This window comes from Hydractinia symbiolongicarpus, chromosome 2 (genome assembly GCF_029227915.1).
Source record: "Hydractinia symbiolongicarpus strain clone_291-10 chromosome 2, HSymV2.1, whole genome shotgun sequence".
NCBI classification, from domain to species: domain Eukaryota; kingdom Metazoa; phylum Cnidaria; class Hydrozoa; order Anthoathecata; family Hydractiniidae; genus Hydractinia; species Hydractinia symbiolongicarpus.
Genome location: NC_079876.1, coordinates 10,693,158 through 10,717,669, shown reverse-complemented (window position 1 = coordinate 10,717,669; position 24,512 = coordinate 10,693,158). Strand labels below are relative to the sequence as shown.

General features: G+C 33.4%; 2 protein-coding genes across 2 annotated transcripts; one reads left to right on the top strand and one right to left on the bottom strand.

The window, feature by feature from the left end:
• Nucleotides 1-572: 572 nt before the first annotated feature.
• Nucleotides 573-11,791, bottom strand: LOC130629367 (EF-hand calcium-binding domain-containing protein 7-like). Its single transcript, XM_057442522.1, has 13 exons — nt 11,565-11,791; nt 7,211-7,276; nt 6,472-6,617; nt 6,045-6,131; nt 5,603-5,935; nt 5,281-5,416; nt 4,706-4,809; nt 4,333-4,484; nt 3,299-3,432; nt 2,731-2,882; nt 1,986-2,195; nt 1,539-1,646; nt 573-1,268 (listed from the first exon to the last, which is right to left on the bottom strand). The coding sequence occupies exons 1-13, from the start codon at nt 11,728-11,730 to the stop codon at nt 1,194-1,196; spliced, it is 1,869 nt and encodes a 622-aa protein (XP_057298505.1). The 5' UTR covers nt 11,731-11,791; the 3' UTR covers nt 573-1,193.
• A 12,017-nt stretch (nt 11,792-23,808) lies between these two features.
• On the top strand, nt 23,809-24,510 carry LOC130626622 (isochorismatase domain-containing protein 2-like). The gene has a single exon (XM_057441334.1). It carries the CDS (start codon nt 23,842-23,844, stop codon nt 24,433-24,435), a length of 594 nt encoding a protein of 197 aa, XP_057297317.1. The 5' UTR covers nt 23,809-23,841; the 3' UTR covers nt 24,436-24,510.
• Nucleotides 24,511-24,512: the final 2 nt, after the last annotated feature.

Below are 24,512 nucleotides of genomic sequence, written 5' to 3'. Positions count from 1 at the left end.
TATAGACTCCCTGAAAAATAAGCAAATTTTGCGACAACACAAAAAGTTTACCGACAAAATCCTTTGTTACGTGTCAGGGCGCGTAAAGCTTTTCCGAATCTATAATCTATTTGCGAACATTTTGTGATAAACACTATTTTAACTCTTTCTAGTGATATGACACAAGCGTTATCATTCCTCGAAACAGACTTTTGACAGAGCGGTAAAATTTAGGGAGAGTGTACACGGAGTTCAAACAATACATACCTTATATAATGTGCACCCTTGTTCTCAGGGCTTTGATAAACGCATACTGGACCTCAGAGCTACATATTTGAGATAAACTTGAAAGTACTTTCGAGGATTTATCTCAAAGAGCTCTGGGGACGAGAATGAGATAAACGAATTGTTATGCATCTTAGGTTCATTGGAAAAACAAGTCTTCGATATGACCGAGAAGAAGATAGAATATAAGAGTGGTGGAAGGGGGTCGAAATATGTAAAGGGTTTTAGCGCATGGCTATAGTGAATTCATATTAAAATGCGACATGGCGGCTCGCTGGGAATGTTACGAACCAAAAAAAACTATATACTTCGTGTTGCTTCAAAAAACTGAGTAATATTTCAGAAATAATTAAATAAATAAAAAATTAGAATAACGTACATGTACACAGTGCTAGCACTTCATATAATACCCCATCAAAATACGAAGTAGGAAGAATTGAAACAAGAATCTCGCTGAAAAATTAAAGTGACATCATCAGCGCTATGGTAAAACGTCGAGTTACGGAGAGATTAATAAATGAAGTAACGGGTATTCCTAAAACACATAGACTGGAGTAAACCTATTTAATATGTTTACGATGAGACATGCATACATTCAGCCAATATATGCAGTTTCGTATATGCCCTACACTAAGAAATAGGCATATATAACATCGTATCGCATGCACACTTTATGTATCAATGTCGCATCATGTTTGTTCACTACAATATGTGAGAGGAACACATTGACGTTCTTACACTAATAACTTGCATTGAGCGTCAGGCTAATAAACTTATACTTTATATATTTCATAACCAGTGCGAAAAATTGGTTCAAAAATAGTGTTACAACGGAGCAGAATTTTTAAAACAATCTACATTTAGGCGGAGACTTCATGAAGTTACAACTTCGTACATAATGACAGATATATTCATCCAGCACGTTCGGATTATCGTATTACACTTTCTTGGTACTTCAGTGACATCGCTTCATTTTTTCGTTCTGGCGTGAGATGATGTATAATCTAAAAACAAAAAATAATATACTACATCATGGGTAGAACAGCATCATGGGTAGAACAGCATCATGGGTAGAACAGCATCATGGGTAGAACAGCATCATGGGTAAAACAGCATCATGGATAGGTTTCCACTTAGATAGATTTAAAGCTTCATAGAGCAGTAAGCGTGCAACTTACATCGGAAAATGAGATGGCACAACAAACGGCGGTGAAACTTCGAAAATACGATTTTTTACACATGTAATTTCATGAAACATTTCGTAGTAAGCTTACCGTCATGCTTTTGGGATCAATATCTTCAACATTTTCCAAACTTCCCTGATTACTTATTAAATTCTCACTACCTTTGCAATCCACTTGTATACCAACAATGCTGTGAGACTGAAAGAAAATTAAAATATTACAAAAAATTGAGACAAAGTTACAAAACCACAGCAAAACAAAACAACAACAAAATGGATACTAATAATAACATTATCAACCTAAATTTTATTTTACGCCATCAAACGAATAATTGATAATTATTAGAATACCAGGTTGTCAATAAAACTACAAAAAAGTATCAGTTTGTAAGACTATAGCCAGTTGTCAATTAAATTTTAAGGAGTTACATTTTGATCAGCGAGTTTTAACACTTCACTATCAAATTTTGAAACGTATCTGGCTATTAATCTAACTTTTAAAATGCACCTAGTTGTCAACCGAACTATAAAAACATACCTGGTTGTCAACAGCCACAGAAATACGATTTTCAAATTGCGCAATGTGCAACAATAAATCTCTCTTGCTTCTTATCTGCGTCACAGTTGAGACAGCTTTTATTGATTCCATCAAAGCATTTTGCAATGGTGCACCACCGTCACTAACGCCAAGTAAAGTGATATCATTTTTTCCACGCTTTGTGTATACTTCCACTTGAAACGGGCAAGCCTAAAAACCGGTTGGGAAATAAAATTTGGATAGTTTAATTAAAATGTTTTGCCAAGAGGTGTGGTGATTACATCGTATTTCATACAAGTCCTAGTGATTAGTTTCTGTGCATGCGCACTAAGAAACGTTTTGAAAGTACAGGTTAACTTTCATGCAGAAGGATAAGTTTTTAACAACCAATGAAAATTCAAAAAACGCTACCATTTTTTAATGTTATAGAAATTGAGCATATTGAGAGTCTTTTGTTAATGTCAATTTTTCCACCATAACCCGTGTGTTAAAGGTAAACTTCAAGTGTAATCCGTATTTTAGTTAATGGCCAATTCCCAGCATGTCCCGTTTACGGTAACTGTAACTCGTTAAATGTGAGCGTAATGCCTAACTCTAACTCTGTTAATGGTGATTTCCTAGTGTAACTCCTTACTTCGGTACAAAAATTTCCGACCGTTTGTTTATGAATATGTCCTAGTCTAACCAGTACTTGTGTTAAAGGAACTTTCAAAGCCAAATAAGTTGTAGAATTTGTAATCCATACCTTTGTCAACTGCAATTTTCTAGTGTAACCCATACTTTCGATAGTAATCCACAGTTCGTCTTGGCCCCCGTCTGGATCACGTGCTTCCATAAGATTCAAATTCATAAATCCATTTGGTGTGATCTCAAACTGTGGAGTAACTTCAATTGTTTCTATAAAACAAAGGAACTGTTAAAGGGTATGGTTACATTGGCTACAATAACTTACTGAAAAAAACAAAGAAAGCACATTGTTAATAACTGGTCTTAAAATCTGTTGTTATGTGCAGGATATCCTACGAGATTGATTCAAGCAACTTTTCTATTTCAGTATAATGCCTTACAATTTTTACATCGTTTTAAACTTATTCTGTAGTGGAGAACAGACACCTTTTTTTGGCTATGCAATGTTTCTTCATCCAGAAATTATTTTAAATTCACACACAGATACAAATAAAAACATGAACAGTAAAAATATACAGATACTGAAAATTAGTTGTGATTGATATCAAAATATTTTTTTTATTCGTTAACACAACAAATACACCAGAAGCAGATTCTATATAACAAAACCAACTGAAATACACTACCTTTGACAACATCCCAAGCTTCATCATCGCAACCTTCTCCGCTCGCCCTCATTTGAAATTCATTAAATTCTTCTTGGCTTATGTATCCATTTCCATCAAGATCACAACGATAAAAAATTTCCATCAACGTATCCCTAAATGACAAAAAGTTAAATGACATAAGGAGACAAAGTTCTATGCTCCTCGCTTTGAGTTGTGTATATCTTTTGGGTGATCTGCACTTTTGGTTATTACGATGAGCACCTGATTTAACACAAAATCATCAAATACCATGGGGCAAAACAAAAGCCCCCTATTTTTAAAACACACTTCCCCTATTATTAGTAACCCCTCCTCCTATTTTAAAGAGTACGCCGCCCCCACCACTCCCCTCCTTCACCCCTATTACTTCGAGGTCAAGCCCTTGTAAGGTATATATAACGAAAACACACTATTACTTTAAACTCATATTCCAAGACATAAGAAAGCGCTTTTAAAAATATACGGAACATACAAAAACCAATGTTAAATAGTTACAACAAATTGATAGTAAGAAAATGTTCTAGTAAATTAAATTGTACTCTTGCTAATTCCATTTGTCTACTTTGTCTGCCTTGTATAACCACCACCAGATGTGACTAATTATTTTTTCAACAAATCAATTAATATTGGTTCATATAATCAAGTCGTATCATCAACTTGTGTTTTTATTCCACAAGTACAGACTTGCAGAGCTAGTTAGCCAGTTCATTGATTGACATGTTAGGTAAAATATCAAATTCAGACTTCTTGACTGCTTTAAACATTTTTAATTGGTGACTAGGAGTAAAATTGACTTCCTAAAAATACTTATCAAATAATATCTAAGCAGGTAAAGCAAAATCGGTTTTTTTCTTACTTTGATACACTTATGCTACCCCATTAAAAACCACGTGACTCTAGCTGAGGTCCGAAATGGCAGGCTATCGAGACTATTCTTATTCTTCTGATTATGTTATTTGACAAATTATTTATCCTAAGGGAATTGTTTATAACCAAGACGAAATTGTAATTACCTGCATGGTTTTGTCAGCTTCGCATCTTCACCACGTCCTTTCACTAAACTAACTTGTCCACTGTCTGACTCTTCTGCGTAAAGTTTATTTCCAGATGAGAATGACAACAAGTTGTATACTCCAATGTTGACATCGGCTTGGAGGCAATATTTCTGTAAAGACATAAAATGAATCAAAAGTTTCATGCATGTCAAACTGATCACATAACAAAGTGTTTACGCTGTTTTGATCTGACAACTTCTCAATGAAAAAATATATAACGAGTGAAAGGTAAAAAGGGAGGAAAGTCTAAGAAGTGTTTAGTGACATAAAAATGATTTGGCGTAAACGTTGAAATGACTTACTGCAAAAGAGGTGAAAAAAAGGAACTTACTCCATTGATTAATGAATTGGTGAAGGCAACAAGTTTGTTCCCGTGTGATTCATCCACAAGAAAAAGCATCATATCACTGTCCAAGATCTCATCATTGAACTTACCTATGGCGATATTGAATTTCAAAAATGTTACTTATACTGAATCAAAAATTGGTGTATACGAAAACATTTTTCTGGTACAAATATATTTGACCACGTTATTGGGATCAGTATATGACCATATTGATGTGTTGTAGTATAATATTTTATTTATCGTCTCTATGATCAGAAATTATGTTATAACGCCTTAAAGTTCATGAAACAGTTCCTACTTTGTCCATAAAAAGTAAAAAGGTCAATTTCTTCTAAACTCAGATTAATGCTACAAAGCATGATACTCTGTGTCTGTTCATTATTACATATCGCCTTAGCAAATCCTTAATAAACACCTGGGAACCAAATTACAACCGATAATATTATCATACAGCAATTTCACATGGATTAAATTGGTCATTTCGAAATTTAAAAAAAGATAATCATTGCCCAAAAATGTGCTAAACTTTGAGAAGTAAAGATTTTTTAAAACAACATTACCATATTTGGGAGGAGCGGGTTTAATGGTAATCCACACAGTTGTCGGTTGAGTGATTTTCATTTGATAGTGGTGACTTTCTATCTTGCCATTGTCTTCTTTGTAAAAACATCCTTTTGTGGAATGAAACTGCCATCTCTATAAAGAACAAACAATTTGAACCTCTTGCTATACAATGGATATAAAATCATATTTCTGAAAACAACAAATACAATATTTAGCTTTATTTGTGATAAATGCTGGTAAAAGTCCAAACATTTTTAGGTATATTAAGGCTAAACACATTCATTAAGTGGTATACAAAATAACAAAACAGCAACATACATTGAGATCTTGAGGTTCATGTTTTAATTTCTGAGCAACATTTCTCTTTATTTCATCCTTAGCTTCATCATTCTTTTTTTGTTCTTTTGCTGAAAGTTTTGATGTTATGGAAGATCGAGATGTTTTCTTTTCACTCCCTCTTTCATCCTGCATCACGCTACTTCTTTTTTCTTCCTTAACATTAGATAAATTTCGATGTGGTTTTCCCCTCTGCGGAGGAACAACATCATTTAAGCTTGCCTTTTTTCCAAAGTTTTGTTTTTGATCGGGTTTTGCACCAGGAGCATAAAACTGGCGACATTGTTTTGATGTAGCATCCATCATGTCACAGAACTGCAGCAAATAAAACAACTTATATTCATAGAGAAAACTGATTTTTTTTTTAGTTACAGCTAAGGAGCTATATGTAATAATTTTTGTGTTAAAAATAAAATGTTATTACTTCTTCATAATCTAACTTTCCATCACCATTAAAATCGGCATCTTCAATCATCATTTTAACTTCTGACTTTGTCATTCTTTCACCACGCTAGATGAGATAAAGTTGTCTTATTTGGTGTGCACATAGAAATGATCATGCAAAAAAAAGTGAATAAAATGACACAGAAAAGCTACAAAACTTTTCAAGTACACACAAATATTCATGTTTACTCTGAAATATGGAATTAATTGTATGTTTTTGTAGTGCAAATACTGGTCTAAACTTTTATTAGTGCTTCTTCCCAAGGACGTATGCAAACATTAGTCTTTTTATCCTTTCTTTCAACAATAAAAACATTACTAATACGTTTCAAACTGAAAAAAAAAAAAAAAATCACAAGCAGTATGTTATTGTATTTTTAGAGATGTAAAAGGTACGAAGTTACTACCTTGGTTAGCACTTGGAATAACTCGTCATGTGTAATATAGCCATCTCCATTACGATCTATCTTTTGAAAAGCTTTTAAGAGATCCTTCTTTGTTGGCTTTTTCTCTTGCTTCACAATTGAGCAAAACTGATTGAAATCATACGAATCTAGAAAAAATAAAGATTATGAAAATAAAAATATAATACCACTAAAAATTTTATCTATAGGTCATAAATCCTATCTGGAGCAACAAACTATTACTTTTTTCCCAATAAAGAAGGAAATAGTGGCGAAATTGTCGTTATTATGTTAGATGCTTGTCAAAACAGTGTGGAAAACCACAAAGCTTTGTTCCTCAGACAAATTTGCACATCATCATCATCATCATCATCATTCTCCGCTTAACGTCCGTTTTCCATGCTAGCCTGGGTTGGACGGGGTATATTAATGACCCTCTTCCAATCTGATCTAGACTGTGTTAGATCTAAACTCAACTTTATCTGTATTAAGTCTGTCCTTATATAACCTCCTGACAAGTCTTTCTCGGTCTGCTTTGCCCCAGGAACTATCAAGTCTCTACACTTTCTTATTCAATTATCCTCCTCCATTCTTTCCAAGTGCCCCATCCAATTCAATCTTCTTATCTGGATAATATCTTTAATTCTACGGATACTTAGCCTGCTTCTTAGCTCATCTGAACTCTTACTGTCTTTCAGACTGGCATTACACACGTTAAGAAATATGGAATTAAATAACTTACCAATACTTGGACCCCAATACTTTTCTAATGTCTTTTTGGAAGGATTGTATCCTGCATGCTGAAGCACTAAGATAAATAAATTATAAAAATAAACAAACTGTCGTGACGCAAAAAGACAGCACTGAATTTTTGTATTTTTCAGTTATCCTATTACATTGACTTGCATTATAATGGTAACAATGAAAAGGTTAATGTATGCCACAGTTCCTTATATCCACATCAGATTGTTACTTGATGTGGTAAAACTCACATGTATGTAAGTTATGTTTAGGCAGTATGATCGAGTGTTTCATTTAACCTTGATAATTTCTGTTGATATTAAGCATGGCTTTAAACACTTCAGATGTTATTAAGATGTTTTTACCATAGCTATACAATGTGAATTTCATACAAAGCTCATGTTTATTTCACGTTAACTTGCTACCAACCAGCCACCTTAAGGACCCACTCACAAAACCAACTGATCAATGGCAAGTTGGGTATGACTGTGACTGCTTATAGCTAACAAAACAGTCAGGGATAAAACTGTTTATGATTTCCATCTTCATATGGCCGCCTAGAATATTGGGGCCTGAATTGCAACTTATTGTACTATAGTAGCCATTTTTAATCAAATTCTTGATCAATTACACAATGAAATTGTTTTTTTTCTTATTGATCATAACTTTCGGTCAAGCAGACTTCACATTAGATTTAGTATCACAGTCACCAGACTGAACCCAGTGGCGTATCCAGATGGTTTTAGACGCTGGTATACTGGTTTGGGCGCTCAAACTAATTTTTTTTATTTAAAAAAAGAAAATAATTAAAGAGATCTGATTCTCACCAGCAACAAGGTCAATGTAATAAGAAATGGCATTCTTATACATGTATCAATCAATTTTATTCCGTAGATAGACTAGAAATTGTAAACATGTAAGAGGAAGAAATGCTAACTGTTTCGTAGCTAAGTATTACAAAACGGCACCCCTGAAGTGTACATCAGTAAATTAAAATCTACAAATTTACAAAAACTGTTTTAGCATTGCAATTTTTACAGATTTAGGATGAATGAATACGGTAAAAATTGAGTTTGAAATAATAAATGTTTTGTTTCAATTGCAACATTTTCGTTCCAATTGAGAGAAGGTTGAAAGAAAAAACAACATTAAAAAAGAATTGAGTCCAATTTTAGGCTCTTTTTAGCCAATTTTCAAAGTTCAAACTGAGAGGAAAAAAAAGTTAGACAATTAGAGCCGAATTTAAATTAGTTTTAACGGATTATTATAGGAAATAATATTGTTTGGTACAAAATTAAACAGACAATCATTAAACTACCAAGATGATTTTTGACAAGTCGAGTTGGCACAGAATTTGTAGATCATCCCTTAGTAATGTAAACAAGATGTTTTTTTCAACACTATTTTATTGGTATGGTTACCCCACCTTGAGGAACAGAAAATACCCATATGTCACAACCAGGGAATGGTAACACATTCAAGTACAAATCATAAATTCAATGCATAAGCTAGGCCAACGAATGGCAACAACAAGTTACGTGTAGAGTTATTTACTATTACTTTACTATTCATCAGCATAAGGCACTGATAGATCAATAACGTAAGTACATTAAACTAAGTTTATAAGCTCTAAATTATGGAACACATATTCATTTTCTGATGATACAGTGTCTGCTAAAAATATGGAAAACATTATGTTTTATTGAAAAGCCCCTAATTGGGAATTGGCATATTATTTGCTGTGACAAAGGGGTTGCAAAGATCAAACTTAACATAAGAAAACCTTATTTTCATATTTATATTGCCAGTATTATGTACAAACATATGCCAATAATATTTTAGATTGAGGAATTTTCTTGTCCAACATGTGGAAGAAGTGCTCTGTGAGATGGCTGGAGACCAGGTTTGGACTGTAATATACATGTACCTTTGTGTCACCTATTTTAATAATGGTAGCTAGTGGTCCTAGAACTCTTAGATACAGTACCGCCTGAATGTAATTTACATGTAAGGAAGTTAAGGTTGTGTTTTTGTAAAATCATGTTTACATAAAAGTCATTGCTACCTGCTTACGATACCCGTTTTGATAACTATAACTTGCGCATTGCTACGTGTTTAAATTTCGGAACATGCGGTTGAAAATCTATAATTATTTTGCTGTCTTATAAACATTTTACTCTGCGAGAGAAAATTAAACACGAAGGCCATTAAATTAAAGTAACACTATTGCAAAAGAACACAAGCTTTTTTAAAAAAAATGCATATCCAATCGTCTTAATATTTAAAAAAACTAATGCTGCGATAAACTTTTAGTAATATTTCTTTTTCATTGAAGCATAATTTTTAACATGCAAAACTTTTAAAAGTTCTTCTTACAAAAAGCAACGTTTAACAACACACACAGAAAAACCCTATGTTCAGGACTTTTCCCTTCACGATAAGATTTTGAAAACAAATCAAATTTTAATGCTGAAAAAAGAAAAAATCTAAAAAACTAACTTTTGACGTTCTTAATAGAACAAAACACAAGCATTTCTATCCCCACTTTCCGTTCTTCAATTTTTAAAATGCAATCTAAAAAAGCTTTTCTATCGGCGTTTTTCGTTCTTAAATTTTTAAAATTCGATCTAACAAAGCTTTTTTATCGCCATTCTTTGTTCTTAAATTTTTAAAATGCAATCAAAAAAAGGATTTTATTGCCGTTCTACGTTCTTAGGTCGAACATCTGGACATTAAAACAATGTTTTCATATCATTTGCTTCCATTTCCCGGAGGCTAATTGTAATTTTTAAGAAAATTGTTTGCATGATTTTTAAGAGTTACGCATACTTTATGTGCGAAATATAACATTTAGCTCTGTCATCATCATCATCATCATTCTTGGGTTAACGTCCGTTTTCCATGCTACCATGGGTTGGATGGGGTATATTAATGACCCTCTTCCAATCTGATCTAGACTCAATATTTGTGAGGCTAGCTAGCCATGCAAAACATGTGTTTCATTCGGCGTGTGCAGCTATATGGAGTACGGCTCCGTATAGGCAAGCGTATATGGAGTATAACTTCATATAGCGACATGTTTACTCCCTATAGACAGAAATATTTAAATATCTCAAAGCCGCAAGCGGCGCAGACAGCTTTGAGAGTATAATGCCGAGACTGGTTTGGCTATACATTAGCGAATGCAGCATGAGCATTGAAGTCTAAACAAAGCATTCTTATTAAAAATTTAATCTGAGCTATTCCAGTTTAGGAAATTGTGCCTAAAACAAGCAAATAATTTGTGTAAGAAGAAAAACGTCTAAAATATGCGACAAGCATGCGGAGTACCAATTACCGTAGATAACAGTTCCATCTAATAAAAGTTCGAGATAACCAGTGTTTGAGTTACTGGCAGTCCAACTGTATGATGTAGTTTACTATTTGCATTTTGTATGAAGTTTATTTTTATGGCTTCCATTATATTCATTTTAAGCTTTATAACTTTGTTTTGTATGTTTCTATATGCAATAAAACTAACCATACAATCAATGACTTTTTCTTATGTTACTTTAAAATTGTGTACTTTTATACCAGCCATTGTAAACCTTAACTCATTAACAATACATCGAATTCTGTTCCTACCAAACATTTCACACTCTGCATACTTAGCATGGCACACTCTGTATACTAAGCCTGTCGCACTCTGTGTAGCATACTTCGTATATTAAGCATGTCATACTCCGTATACTAAGCATGTCACCCTCTGTATACTACATCTCACATTCCATATACTAAGCCTGTCACACTCAGTATAGTAATCATGTATATAGCATACTTCGTATATGAAGCATTTCACAGTCCGTATGGCATACTCCGTATAGAATACTCTGTATGACATAGTCCGTATAGCATACCCCGTATGGCATACTCCTTATAGCAAATTCTGCATACTCCCCATAGCGAATTCTGCATAACATACTCTCGGTATCTCATAAACTGTATTCCATAATCCTTTTATTGCAATCAAACTAATGTTCCCACACTCCGTATAACTATAATATATACCTGGTATGTTTACGATGGATAACTTGTTCTTTATGGTGATTATTTTTCATTTTTTTGGGGAAATAGTTTTAAACAGTCATATATTGCAATATTTCCACTTTAAGAACATTCGTTGGCAGACTCTGTATAGTTAAACAAAACTCCGTATAGCAGCTATACAGAGTATTACTCCGTATAGAAAACCACACTCTGTACGTCACATATGCACATCTTTCCGTCTATCTATCTATATTATTATAATTGATATCTATTGGCTATATACTTTAAATTAGCTCAGCCCCAAAATTAGATATATTATATTGACTTACGCAAAATTAGTTCCTCTGGAGACGATATTTCTTCTTCTAAATTCTGCATAACTGATAAATAAATTCCTTCGCATTCTTCGAGACAAGCATCATCATCTTCTTCGTTTCTTCTTACTGATGATTTCCTGTTGGCGTTGATAGAATGTTTGCTTAAATGTCGGGACATTGCTTCAAGCTATAAACGAACGTAGGTTTCGCTGCGCTTCTAACAAGAATTTGCAGCCTCAATCTGTCTAGCAACACTTTTAATTTAATAACACGCGATTCATGTATAAACAAACAAAACGAAAGATGGCAAATTATACCCCTCGGGACGGTTGGGTTTATTCAATAGGTATCGCATTTTCCGTTTGATGGCCGAGCGCGAGCTAACAATTTTACTTCAATGGTGGTAAGAATTAGAATTCTTGGAAACACTGGCCCGTTCCACAGCAGCCACACACACCGTAGAGAACAGGTAGATAGATAGATAGATAGATGTGCATATTTTACATGGCTAGCCTCACAAATATGAGGGATATACCCTGTCTATTATTTCCAGGAGGGGCCATGGCGTAGATGGAGAGTCCTAGAGTATTTAATGCTCATTTTGAGCTACGCAGACCCAATTAGAGCCCGCACTCTACTAGACAATTCCCGGCAACATCCAAGGGCCCACACAGTGTGCCATCTTCCCAATTTCCCTCACATGGCTTGGGTTAACCCAGGGCTATGGTAACATTCACTCGCCCATGTTGAATCGCCGTCAAGAGGAATCGAACCCCGGTCTCCCACACAGAGTACGAGAGCTATAACTGTTCTGCCCGGATAATGAACATTGGCCTGATTAAGTACGGCAGCTTGCACCGGTTAAGAACAGGGCAGAAAATACATAATCAGGGCAACATAATCAGGACAGGCCGGCTTATTACTCAAAAAATATTATTTGGCACTTATAAAAGGGACATACAGTGCCGATCGCGAGTAAAGCTACACATCTTTGAGAGTACGAGTGCAAATAAATGCGAGTAAAATAGTTCAGAGTGAGAGTACAATGCGAGTGCGAGTAAAATAAACGAGAGTAATCTTTTTAATAACGCGAGTACGCAATAATTAAACTACCCGCGAGTAAATCTTTAAAAAAATATATCATGTTACTCGCGAGTTATATTAAAGAAAAACATAAGACATTAATTTTAATTCACCATTTAATTTTTTTTTAATTTAGTTTATAATTAAAAAATAAATTTTTAAGTTCAACTTTTGTGTCTCTTCTTTAAATGCTTTCGCTACTTTCGTTATGTGAAATCACTTCCAGCATGTTCTTTCGCAAACACAGAGTCAGAATGATATCTAATTATAGTTATGGTGATCAATTGCCACATGCAGACTTTGCTTTCTGAATATTTTTCAACAAACATTGCTTTATAACTCAGACAACAATCTGTATAATTTTAAAATATCGCCGTAGAAACAGGACGTCACTAAGCTTGTTATCTTTTTGTTTTTGTTGGGATGTTTAAAGATCGAAGCAACAAAATAACGTGAGGGATTTTTTTTATAAAAAAAAACAGTTTAATGTTTAATGATATATTTTTTTAAAAAAATCTAAAAATAAAAAATATTTACATCTAAAAAAATATTTACAAAAAAGTTATTAACTGAAAGAGTTTTATGACTGCAACATGCATGATTTATAATTTTTCTTTGTTCTGTTGCTACGTCGTATAAATTCATCAATTGCACGTTGACAGTCCCTCCATGCACCCGGTGCAGCCATGTTGGTTGGATAAAACTTCCAACAAAAAGCTTTAACAATATCTTGTTTGTAGCCATCAATCGCAGGTTTTTTAACTCCTCGACAATTTCTTCCTACAAGCTCCTTGTGGTCAAATAATTTAGCCAGCAACAGATAGCTAAAGTTTTTGAAAGATGTCGCCCCTTGTCTCACTTCATTGGCTATCGGCCAGAATTCGGTCGGAATTTCTATAGTAGGAGCTGTGTCCACCTTGTATTTTTTTCTATTTAATCTTTCATTTATTTGAAAATCGTCATCATCAATATTCGTCCTCTGCATCGCCTTTAGTGGAGACAACCCCTGGACTGAAGGTAATGCTTCGTCACTGTCGTCGATAAAGTTTGCGGATAAGGCAATTGCATTCCCTTCCAACGCAGCTAGTCGCTTTTCTAGTCTTTCAATGATTTGTCGCATAGCAGCACAATCGCACTCCGGAGCGAAAAAACAGAGTCATTAAATAAGAAATTCGATTTTCGGCTTTTTTATCCCTTACTCTAACTATACTCGGGAGTACAAAAACAAAGGTTATTAAATGATGAATGAAATTTTCGGCTCTTTTATTTCTTACTCTAACTGTACTCGGGAGTGAAAAAACAGAAGTGATTAATAGGGAATTTGTTTTTCGGTTTTTTATTTCTTATCAACAAACCAAAAAGAAGGAGCACTCGAAATGGGGAAACAATTACCTGATCATGTTCGTCAAAGAATTATCAATTTAAAAAATGAAAACCTTGGTGTCACCGAAATTAAGAAAAGACTTAAAAGTGAAGGATATAATGTTGGAAGGTCAGCGATATATCGTCTTTTTCAAAAGTGGGCCAAGCATCATTCTATCGCAAATCTTCCAAGGAAACCGAAGTCACCAATAAATGTTACAAACCCCATTCTCGATTTTATCGACACCTGCATGGAGAAAAACGACGAACTCACTGCTAACAAGCTTGGACAACTTTTGCTTCAGCAATTTAATGTTAGCTTTTCTACAAGTAAAATCAAAAGATTAAGACGTGGTCTCGGTTGGTACTCCACTGGGACAAAGTACTGTCAACTTGTAAGGGAAGTAAATCGTCAAAAAAGGCTTATCTTCGCTAAAAAAGTACAAGAAATGGAAGATGATTTCGGCAATGTTTTATGGACAGACGAGAGTTGCATTCAAATGGACTGGAACGGAAAGGTATCTTTTCATCGCTGGTGGGAGCCAGCAAAATTAAAAGGAAAACCAAAACATCCTTTTAAACTTAACGTTTGGGGATGCATATCAAAACGTGGCGCATCTCCAATTTTAATTTTTCACGGCATAATGGACAAAGAGTTCTACTCTGAAGAAATTTTAAAAAATACGTTGAAACCGTTTATTTCCGATGTATTTCCAGATGGGCATAGGTTTATGCAAGATAACGACCCCAAACACACCAGTTTGAAAGCGTCGCAAGTGATGCAGGAAAATCAAATAAACTGGTGGAAAACCCCGCCTGAATCACCAGACATGAACCCTATAGAAAACTTTTGGCATGAAATGAAGGAAAAAATTCGAAATGATTATAAACCGCACACGAAAGAAGAATTGGTAAATGCAATTTCGGAAATATGGTCGGCTGTGACGCCAGAAAAATGCCGAAAGTATATTTCACACTTACGCAAGGTAATTCCGAAAGTCATTGAAAGAAACGGAAAGGCATCTGGTTTTTAAAAAACTACTTTATGTAATAAAACTGAACATTCAAACTGAACGGTAAAAGTTATTTGTATATATACTTTCATTTTAACAACTAATACATTTTTTACTATACTTTTGTTGTTGTTTGTTTTTTCTCTTTTTATCCTCAATGTTTTTGATGATATTGAAACGTAGTTCTGGGCACAGACTTTTTATTAATAGGCAAAAAAAAAATTAAAAAAAAACATGTAATCTCTTACTCTCAGTTTTTTTATGCCACAATAAATTTGTTTTACTTTCTAAACAACACAGTCTTTTTCACTATTTAAAATTAAAGTTTAATTTTTTTAACTTAATTTTTTTAAAGTTTACAATATAATATCTCTCGCAAGAAAAGTTTAATTTTTTTAACTTAATTTTTTTTAAAGTTTACAATTTAATATCTCTCGCAAAAAAAGTTTAATTTTTTTAACCTAATTTTTTTAAAGTTTACAATTTATTATCTCTCGCAAAAAAAGTTTAATTTTTTTAACTTGATTTTTTTAACGTTTACAATTTAATATCTCTCGCAAAAAAATTAAATGTGTTCACGCGCGTATTACTTTGACTTTAAAAACTGTACTTATGTGAGTACACTTGCGAGTAAAAATATAATTAATCATTGAGAGTATGATTAACAAAAATGCGAGTAATATCATTTTAGTTGTACTCGCGTTGTACTCGGGAGTGAATTACTCGCACTCTCACTGTTTTATTTTTGTACTCTTACTCTCGAAAATGTGTAGCTTTACTCGCGATCGGCACTGTATAATCAGGGCAGGCCAGTTTTTATATACGACAGTGTAATATTATTTCTCATTTATTATAGAACGAACATAATCGGGGCAGGCTGACTTATGTATGACACAGTCAAATATTATTCCAGACTTATAGAACAAATATATTCGGGGCCGACCGCTTTTATATCATTCGTCATCACTTCTGAAAGCGAATAGCCCTGGTGGCAAAGTTGTTGTTGCTCTCAAATGAAACGAAATTTCGCGGCAAATACTAAATTTTGGGATTCGCAAGTTTAATAACTTTTCACCAAACTTAATTCCCGCAAAAAGAATAATTTAGGTTCCGTGAAATTTAGTTACTTCAAAGTGTATTATGCTGAAATGTATTTACTACAAGATTAGTTTTAAACTAAGAATTACCTTTTTACTAAGAATGACTTTTTTCTTCCGCCATCTCTAGTTTTTAGGGGTGTTCTATCTTCCAGAGAATGTTTAATTCACAAAGGTTCGAAGAAAATGCCAATCACAGCCTGCCTGGCCAGCCATTATATCAGCGTTCATAATCCGGTCACCACTACATAACCAGTGCAAAAAAAACATAATCGGATCATGTGTACATAATCCGGCTGTCCTGGTTGTAAACAGGCCGTTTTTGCAATCTGGGCAGAACATAACCACTAATCTACGGCTGGCGATCTGACCAAATCGTTAGCTGGGTCCTAAATGGTGGAAAAAAAACTGCTTCAACTGATTATACCCAATTCTGTTAGAGTTTTCCTGAATCGTAAGAGTAACTTAAATAATAATCTCTTGTATCATAAGTTTGAGATTTCCAGTCTTTTATGGTTTAGTATCCAGGTAGCTTTAGAGCATTGATTTACTGGAAATCCTTAGAACAATGTGGTTAAAAGCTTATCTACCTCCCAATTAAAAAAGTAATCGAACTCAAAGTATTTTATTTATATATTACACGCACAAAGAGCGTGAAATAAAGATGTGGATGGCGCGTTAACGGTGATTTATTGCTTTTGAAAAATTTTCATAGCCTAATTAGTTTATGATATCCTAATTTGCTGTTTTCCCTGACGTGGCCCAGAATTTTATAGGCCTATTCGGCGATTCGGTTCAGCTTTATTGCTGTAGTGATGATTGACATTTTGCTTAGTTGACGAATCACATTTATGCTACATCCGCCATTTTTAAAATTTTGCAGGGTGAAAACAAACCTAATTTGTAGTGGGAAGAATGCTAAAAAATGTGGAAACGGAAGAATAATTAGCTAATGAAAGGTAACCACAATAAAAAACTGTCTGGAAATGATGCTTAGCTATCTAGATTTTGCTCCAAAAAATTATCTTTGCTCAAACTTCCTAACATTGTTCTTAAAACTCCAAAATGTGCCTAGCTCTGCACTCTCTTCACCTAAAATAGGAACCAAACCGAATCGCTGAATATATACACGAGATTCACTGTATATTGTTGGTAAAAATATATTCTACTACTATATGTGACTGTCCAAGGGAATTTGATAACAACCACTTTGCGTTAATTAATGTTTAAAGCGCTAATGTTAACGCTTTAGTGCTAACAATTGACGCTATAATGTCAATAGCGCTAATAAAAATTTTTTTGTAATGATAATAACGTTAAGACGATAATAATAATTAGCATTAAAATAACGCTATTAACGTTAAAAAGCTTGAATATTCCATTTTAAATTTTCGTGTGTCAGCAAAATTTGTTTTTCACCGCATGTCAAATAATACGAACAGAGCTGAGACCTTTCCTGCACGACTTACTGCCTGTAGCTCATTTCGACCTTCGGTTGGGCAAAACGTTAGATAGATTTCCGTCTTGATGGCACACTTTTAGATCTTATTGAATAGTCCTGGTCCTTTTAATCCTAATTCACCAACTCCTGATTTAGTTAAGAACTACGTAGACATAAATCTCTTTTGCCTGGCCCCTTCGTCATTGGTAACCAGGTCTTACACAAGAAATCCAGCCATGCGGTTCTTAACTAATGTGGAGGTGAACGCTGACAGAGCACGGATGAAGCAAGTCTGCAAAACTGCACTTACAGGTGGAACAGACATTTTATCATGGATTTAATTGCAGATAATTTCTTTATTTGACAAAACAATTGGAAACCATAGCAGGTCAGAATTTAATGGATTTTTTTATACCGAAAGTGTTATCCAAACAATTTTATAAACAAAACCCACGTGCGGTATATATATATATATATTTTTTTTTTTTGTATAAATTTTATAAAAATGTAGCCGAAATTTCCGAATGAATTTTGATGTTTTATTTAAGTCATGTGGATAAAGATTTTTTTTAAATTTGAAAACGAAGCATATTTTTCATATTTGCTTGTTATGATCTGAAAAATAAACAATAAATTTATGAAAATGAAATTATAGTCATGCATACTATTTCGAACATGTAGAAAAGGAAGTTAAGATTGAGGGAGTCACTATACCAGTAGACGCTCGATCATCATTGGGGTTCACGATTCAGAGGTCCCCCACTTTTCTACCGCAAAAAGAATGCGCAACAAAGATCAATCCTTATACTAAGTCATGATTTGGCCTTATTATTTAAAAAAACTTCAGAATCTGTAGACAATGTTAAATTATATTAACGCTTGTAACATTTATTTAGTGCTATTAACCTTATTAGCCAACATTAGCTCTATAACGTTAAAGTGGACTTTTTCTAGCATTAATTACCTTTATTTCTTTTGTTCTTCATAGCGATATAACGTTAAAATTTAACGCTAATTGTTTGTTATTAAATTCCTCTGGACAGTCACATATATAAAAACAAAGCTGTTTTATTATACCATGTAATTGTTGTTGTTGTTGTTGTGTGTGTGTGTGTGTTTTAATGCTTGTACAAGAATGGAGATGAGCTTGTAACAGGTACTGAAGATGAGTTATTAAAGTGTCAAAGATTGCATATAGAGACAGACTGAATATTATTTATATAAGGCATGAGGTGAAGGGTATATATATAGCCTGTTTGTGTTAAACTGTAATTAAGAGACGGACATGTAATTTCTTGTACTGCTAGTATCTCCCAGAAATAACTTTGTAGGTTTTCAGTAACAAAGTCTGCGAAAATGTAGAAAAGCATATAGCAATGCTCGCATCAGCAGAATTTGTATTGTTTACACTTTGACACTCGCATTGATCATCATCACAAAGGACAGGCACAGGCTAAAACACCTATACTATTAAAAGTTGTAATGCAGACGGAACTTGGCCTGGTGCATGAATATACGCAGTTATGTCCCAGGAAACCCTAGGAATGATAAAACATGTATGCAACGCAAAAAAACAAGTATAAATCTATGTAATAATACAGGGAGTGTACGTCTGTCTCTCTGTAACAGGCAAAGTGAATGTGTTCATTTTCCTTTGAAGTAGCCGAAAATGAATGTCAATGTCAATAGCACTAATTTAACGTCAATATCTTAATTTAAATTAATGAAACCATTACAATGCTACAACTTGGAAACGAAGTGGTGACGTCAGGCACTTTTCACTACTTCCTAGCATAACTAGGGACACCCTGGGATTAATTTAGGTAAGTTTTTCAAACCTGTGTCCCAAACCCGTTTTAAAATATAGAGGATAGATGACGTCATCAAAAAACCTTTCAACCTCAATATCTCGGCAACCATTTGCCGAAAGCTCACCCTCTTATACATTTTCTTGATCAGCGTTTCAAGATCTATACATTAAAGGCAAAGATCTATACGTTAAAGGCAATTTTTTTGTACTTTGGGGAGACTTTTTTAAACGTATATATAAATCTGCTTTACATCTGTTCGTTGAATGTATATACATGTTTTTATGCATTATTTTAATCGGACACTGCTGTCGTCATCAAAATTTAAGTACGGCTGTTTTCTATTTTTCTCTGCCTAAGTGGGTTTTTCTATGAGCCTTATTGTCTCTAAGTTTCTGTCTCTCTGTCTGTCTGTCTGTGACTTTTGCGAAGTCGATTATATTTTTTACAATTTTCTTTAACTAAATCTAAAACATCACCTATGAAATTGCTCTGTAATTTGCCAAACTTTAATGTTAAAACAATAGTAACTTCAAAGGAAAGATTAGTGAAGCCATTGCCTGCACATTTAAGTTTAACGCTAAATAACTTGCAAACCAGTGGAAAGTAACTGACGTCTGTCCAGATTAGGACCAATTTTCCTAAAGCTGTGTCAACCCACCCATTTCTGAACTGACGGGTTGATGACGTCATCAGAAAACCTTTAAACTCCAATATCTCTTCATATGTTCATCAAAAGTACATGATCCTATACATTTTTTTGATCATCGTTAAAACATATTAGAGACAATGGTTACTAATTTTATTTTATTTTGTAAGATTTTGTTAAAGTCATTAAAATTTGAGTGACAGTTCTCTTTTCTATTCTTCCCCTGATTAAGTGATTTTTTCAACATGCCATTTCGACTAGTTAACTAATATAAAAATAAAAATAGAAAAAACATTGACTTTACCTTGCTATCCAGGTTAAAATTTACGGGAACATGAAGAGGTTTAGGGACTGTACAGCAAGCAGAAAATAGCGCAATGTGCAAAATAGAAGCCCATAAATTCCTGCATTGTACTAACATAATAGAGAAGAAATTTGAGCAGGACTTCGGTCAAAAGCAAGAACTCGGTTGACTAAGATTAAAAATTGCCATAGGTTTTTTGCCAGTGTGATCAAAACATCTGGTAAAAAGTGTTCATCTTGTATCAAAACTTGTTTTGGAAGAGTATCCACACGCAGATTGTTGTTTCTTAGCTGTTTAAAGGCTGAATAAATAATGTTTTTTAGCGCTACTTCTATATTCTTGTGGCAAAAGGTATAGACATTTATTAATTATTCACAAAATTAAACATATATAGTTATATAATTTACTCTTCTTTTTTTGCTACGAGTTTTGATAAATGGGATTTGTGGCAACACATGTTTAAGGGACCTTTTTCCATACGGGAGATGACCCTAAATTGGGTTTAATCAGAAAAATAAACTATAAAAAATGGTGGATTTCGACGGATAAAACGCAAGAAAATGTGGACTTTATGAAATATTGAGAAAATAAGAAAGTTGAAAATTTCTAAGTAAAAAGTGTGGGATTTAGCGAATAGGGGTTGTTGTATATTACTCTATATTTTGGAATAAATTATTGCTTCTTAGGTTGCCTACTTCAAGTAAGACAGATCATTTAATTGAAGAAGCATGTTTCATCCTACATTTATTAATATATCTAAGTTATTGTTTCTGCCTGTCCAAGCCTGTTAGAAAAAATCATTTGAAGTTGGCAATTGTGAAAAGATTCAGTAAACTCAGTAAACTAAGCTTGTGGAAATTTTCAAAATTGACAAGGTTAGAATATTAGAGAGACTTGTCTATGCATTAGAGACATTGCTGAAAGTTCTAAAAATACCAGGTATATTAAGTCACAATATGTGACTATGAAAGGAAGACAAAGTAAATAAATGGAATAAGCAAGAGCACAATTTAATTTGCTAGAACTTTTTCTCACTGTCAATTTAACATTGCTAAGGTTTGGTAGGTAAGAAAAAAGTTCTCTCTAATGTCTTTAAATATAACTTCAACTAAATGTTAATATAAGGGTAGTTACTTTAAAATTAAGAAGGGTGGAGTACCTGATAAAAAAAGGTGTTGTTTTAAAAATAGGGGGCTTTTAATCCCTCTGCAACTAAAGAGTAAGGGTGAAGCTTTCCCCTAGCATTTTTTCTGTATTACACATTAAGTAACTGAGATTGCAATCAAATTTACATTTTTTCAGTTATACACAATGTTACAGATTTATCTCAAATATTTATCATTTAGCATTTAGGTACGTACATGATAAATCACACTCATCAGTAATGCGAAGGTAGTGAATATATAATCTTAAAAAATTAAACTTCCCAGAGGTAAAGAGTATAAGTGCAAAATTCCTTTACTTACATAAAATGCACAGGGGCTGTATGGGTGACATTAGAAGAGCAAGTTACAGTACAGTCCGAATGTAAGCTTCTGCGTTTCGTAATAGACCTTTGTGTTTCAGAGAAAATAAATTACATTGCAAAAAAATAAAAAAGAGCAAAGAAACTTATTGTTCCAATAACAATGACCTGCATGTGACAATGTTCAGAAGTCTATAAAATTTGTAAACAACAGGGTTTAAAAAGATAACTGCGTACTGCAACAATCGCGTTTAAAGTTTAAAGGAGGACCTTATCAGTTCTGTATTAAATAACTAACACTCATCTTTGTGGATTTGCTTTTAAAATATATTGTATAGGTAATGTAAAACTTCCTAAATAGCATTTTTGGTAAACCATCTGGTGCCAAGTAAAAAAAACACTAATTTCTCGCATTTTAAAGACTAGGAAACTGCTAAATCACGCTTTCCCCTGATTTTATATCCTAGTGTTTCTTACCATAGGTACTATTAAGTTCCTACCAATTTCTGTGGCTTTGTATATGTTTATGAAAGTTCTGGAGAAAAAGGTAAGTAGAGTTCATGTGTAGGACATGCTATGTGAGACATACTCAAGAAGTATGTCAGTGATGCGCAAATTAGTTCTTGTTCAATATGTTTTACATTGATTGTATTTGCCTGTCATGATCGGAGGTCTGATTGGGTGAAACATTCTCTGTTCAGAGTAAACAAATAGATGTAGCCAGATAACTAATCACCTAAATAAACATGAAGAAATATATATATTATTGTATATATTGTTATATATATTGTTGTCTGTTAACCTACTGTTAAGTACATATAATATATATGTATTTAACAGTAGGTTAACAGACAACAAAAGTTCTGACAAAACGGAAAGCTTGTGGAAAGGTGATAACTATCATGTACATGTAAAGTTACATTACCATAGAGTCACCTGAAAGATAATACAGTGTTCGAATTGATAATTGAAAGTAATCCACGAAAATTACAATAATTTTTTCAGCATTTATGTTTTTTTTTTCAGCTTGCAGTAGGCGTGCGATTGCAGTACACTTTAAGGTAGTGTTTTCAATTATCCTTTAGCCCAGTAATGTACACCATACAGCTGGGAATTACAACCATGTAGAAAAAGTTGTCAGGGAAGACCTTAATTAAACTTTCTATCTATAATATTGTTTCTCCCATAAATTTATGGGAGAAACAATATTTCAGCTTATATTAAATTAGGGAACGTTAAATGCCAGATGTTAATGACATTCGTGACTGTCCAGGGTAAATTGATAACAAACAACTTAGCATTAAATTTTAACGTTAAATCTCTACAAAGAACAAAAGAAATAACATGAGATTAATTATTATTATTAATTATCAATGGAAAATAGCGCTAATGTTGGCTATTAACGCTAATCAAATTCCCCTGGACAATCACATTTAATGTTTTGTGATATGGTTTTTTGTAGGATTTATAACAAAATACAGCAAAAGCTTTGCAAGAAATTTTTATAATAGTTTTGTAATTAAATATGGCGATATGAGAACTTCGTCTCAGGAAATGACCCTAAATAGTAACAAAATATTTACGAGCAATTTCTTCTTCTTTCTTAGTTATACAAGTTTAAACTTCGTTAAAATTGTTTTCACAGCCACGTTTTTTAAGCAAAAGTGAAACTTAAAAAGCTGCTTGTAAAATGAAGAAGCTTTTCTTTCTTTTTTCCATGATTTAATTAATTTATATTCTTGAATATATACACATTTTTTTATTCACAGGCTTATTTTTTACTTTTTGCAATAATAAAGAAACTTTAAAACACCGAAAATAAAATTTATGCGCAATACACGTTTTTAAATATTGAGTTTCGATCTGCGAATTTCTTGTTTGTCAGGCAAATTTGATTTGTGAAGAAAAAAAATGACTTGTTAATCGCAATTCACGGACCGTTAATTCGAACGCTGTAATATTTTAAAAACAGTTCCTAGAAAGTAATAAGAATACTTTGTTGCTTGTTCAAAGTGTCTTATATTTTCACTGTTTAATTATTTTTGTTCTTATATGTATTAGATAAAAATGGCTGTCCGTAGAATTGGTAAAATGTGTACAGATGCAACAGCATTTTTGCTTTGTGATATTCAAGAAAAGTTTCGACCTTCCATTGCGTATTTTCCTGAAATTTGTGTTGTTGCAGAACGTTTGATTACAGCTGCAAACACACTCAAAATTCCTCTGGTTGCTACAGAACAATATCCTAAAGGTCTTGGTCATATTGTTCCTGAACTTGATGTTACAAATGCAACCGTGTTTGAGAAAACACTTTTTTCAATGGCAACACCAGAGGTCATCAATCATTTGAAAGATAAACGGCCAGATCTTAAGTCAGTTGTTTTGTTTGGTTTAGAAGCTCACGTTTGTGTTCAACAAACAGCATTGGATTTCTTAGAGATGGGTTATGATGTGCATATTGTTGCTGATAGTACATCTTCCAGAAGTATGACTGATCGAATGATTGCTTTTGAAAGGATACGTCAAAGTGGTGGCTTCATTACAACCAGTGAATCGTTATTGTTTCTGTTGTTGCAAGATGCTAAACATCCAAATTTTCGTGAATTACAAAAATTGATTATGGAATCATCTCCATACCAAGGACTAGTCCCAAAGTTGTAAATGCCTTTTCAAGTTTCAAATTTAATCCTAATTAGAATAATAATAATAGCCATGTTTTCTTCTTTTTTAATTTCAAT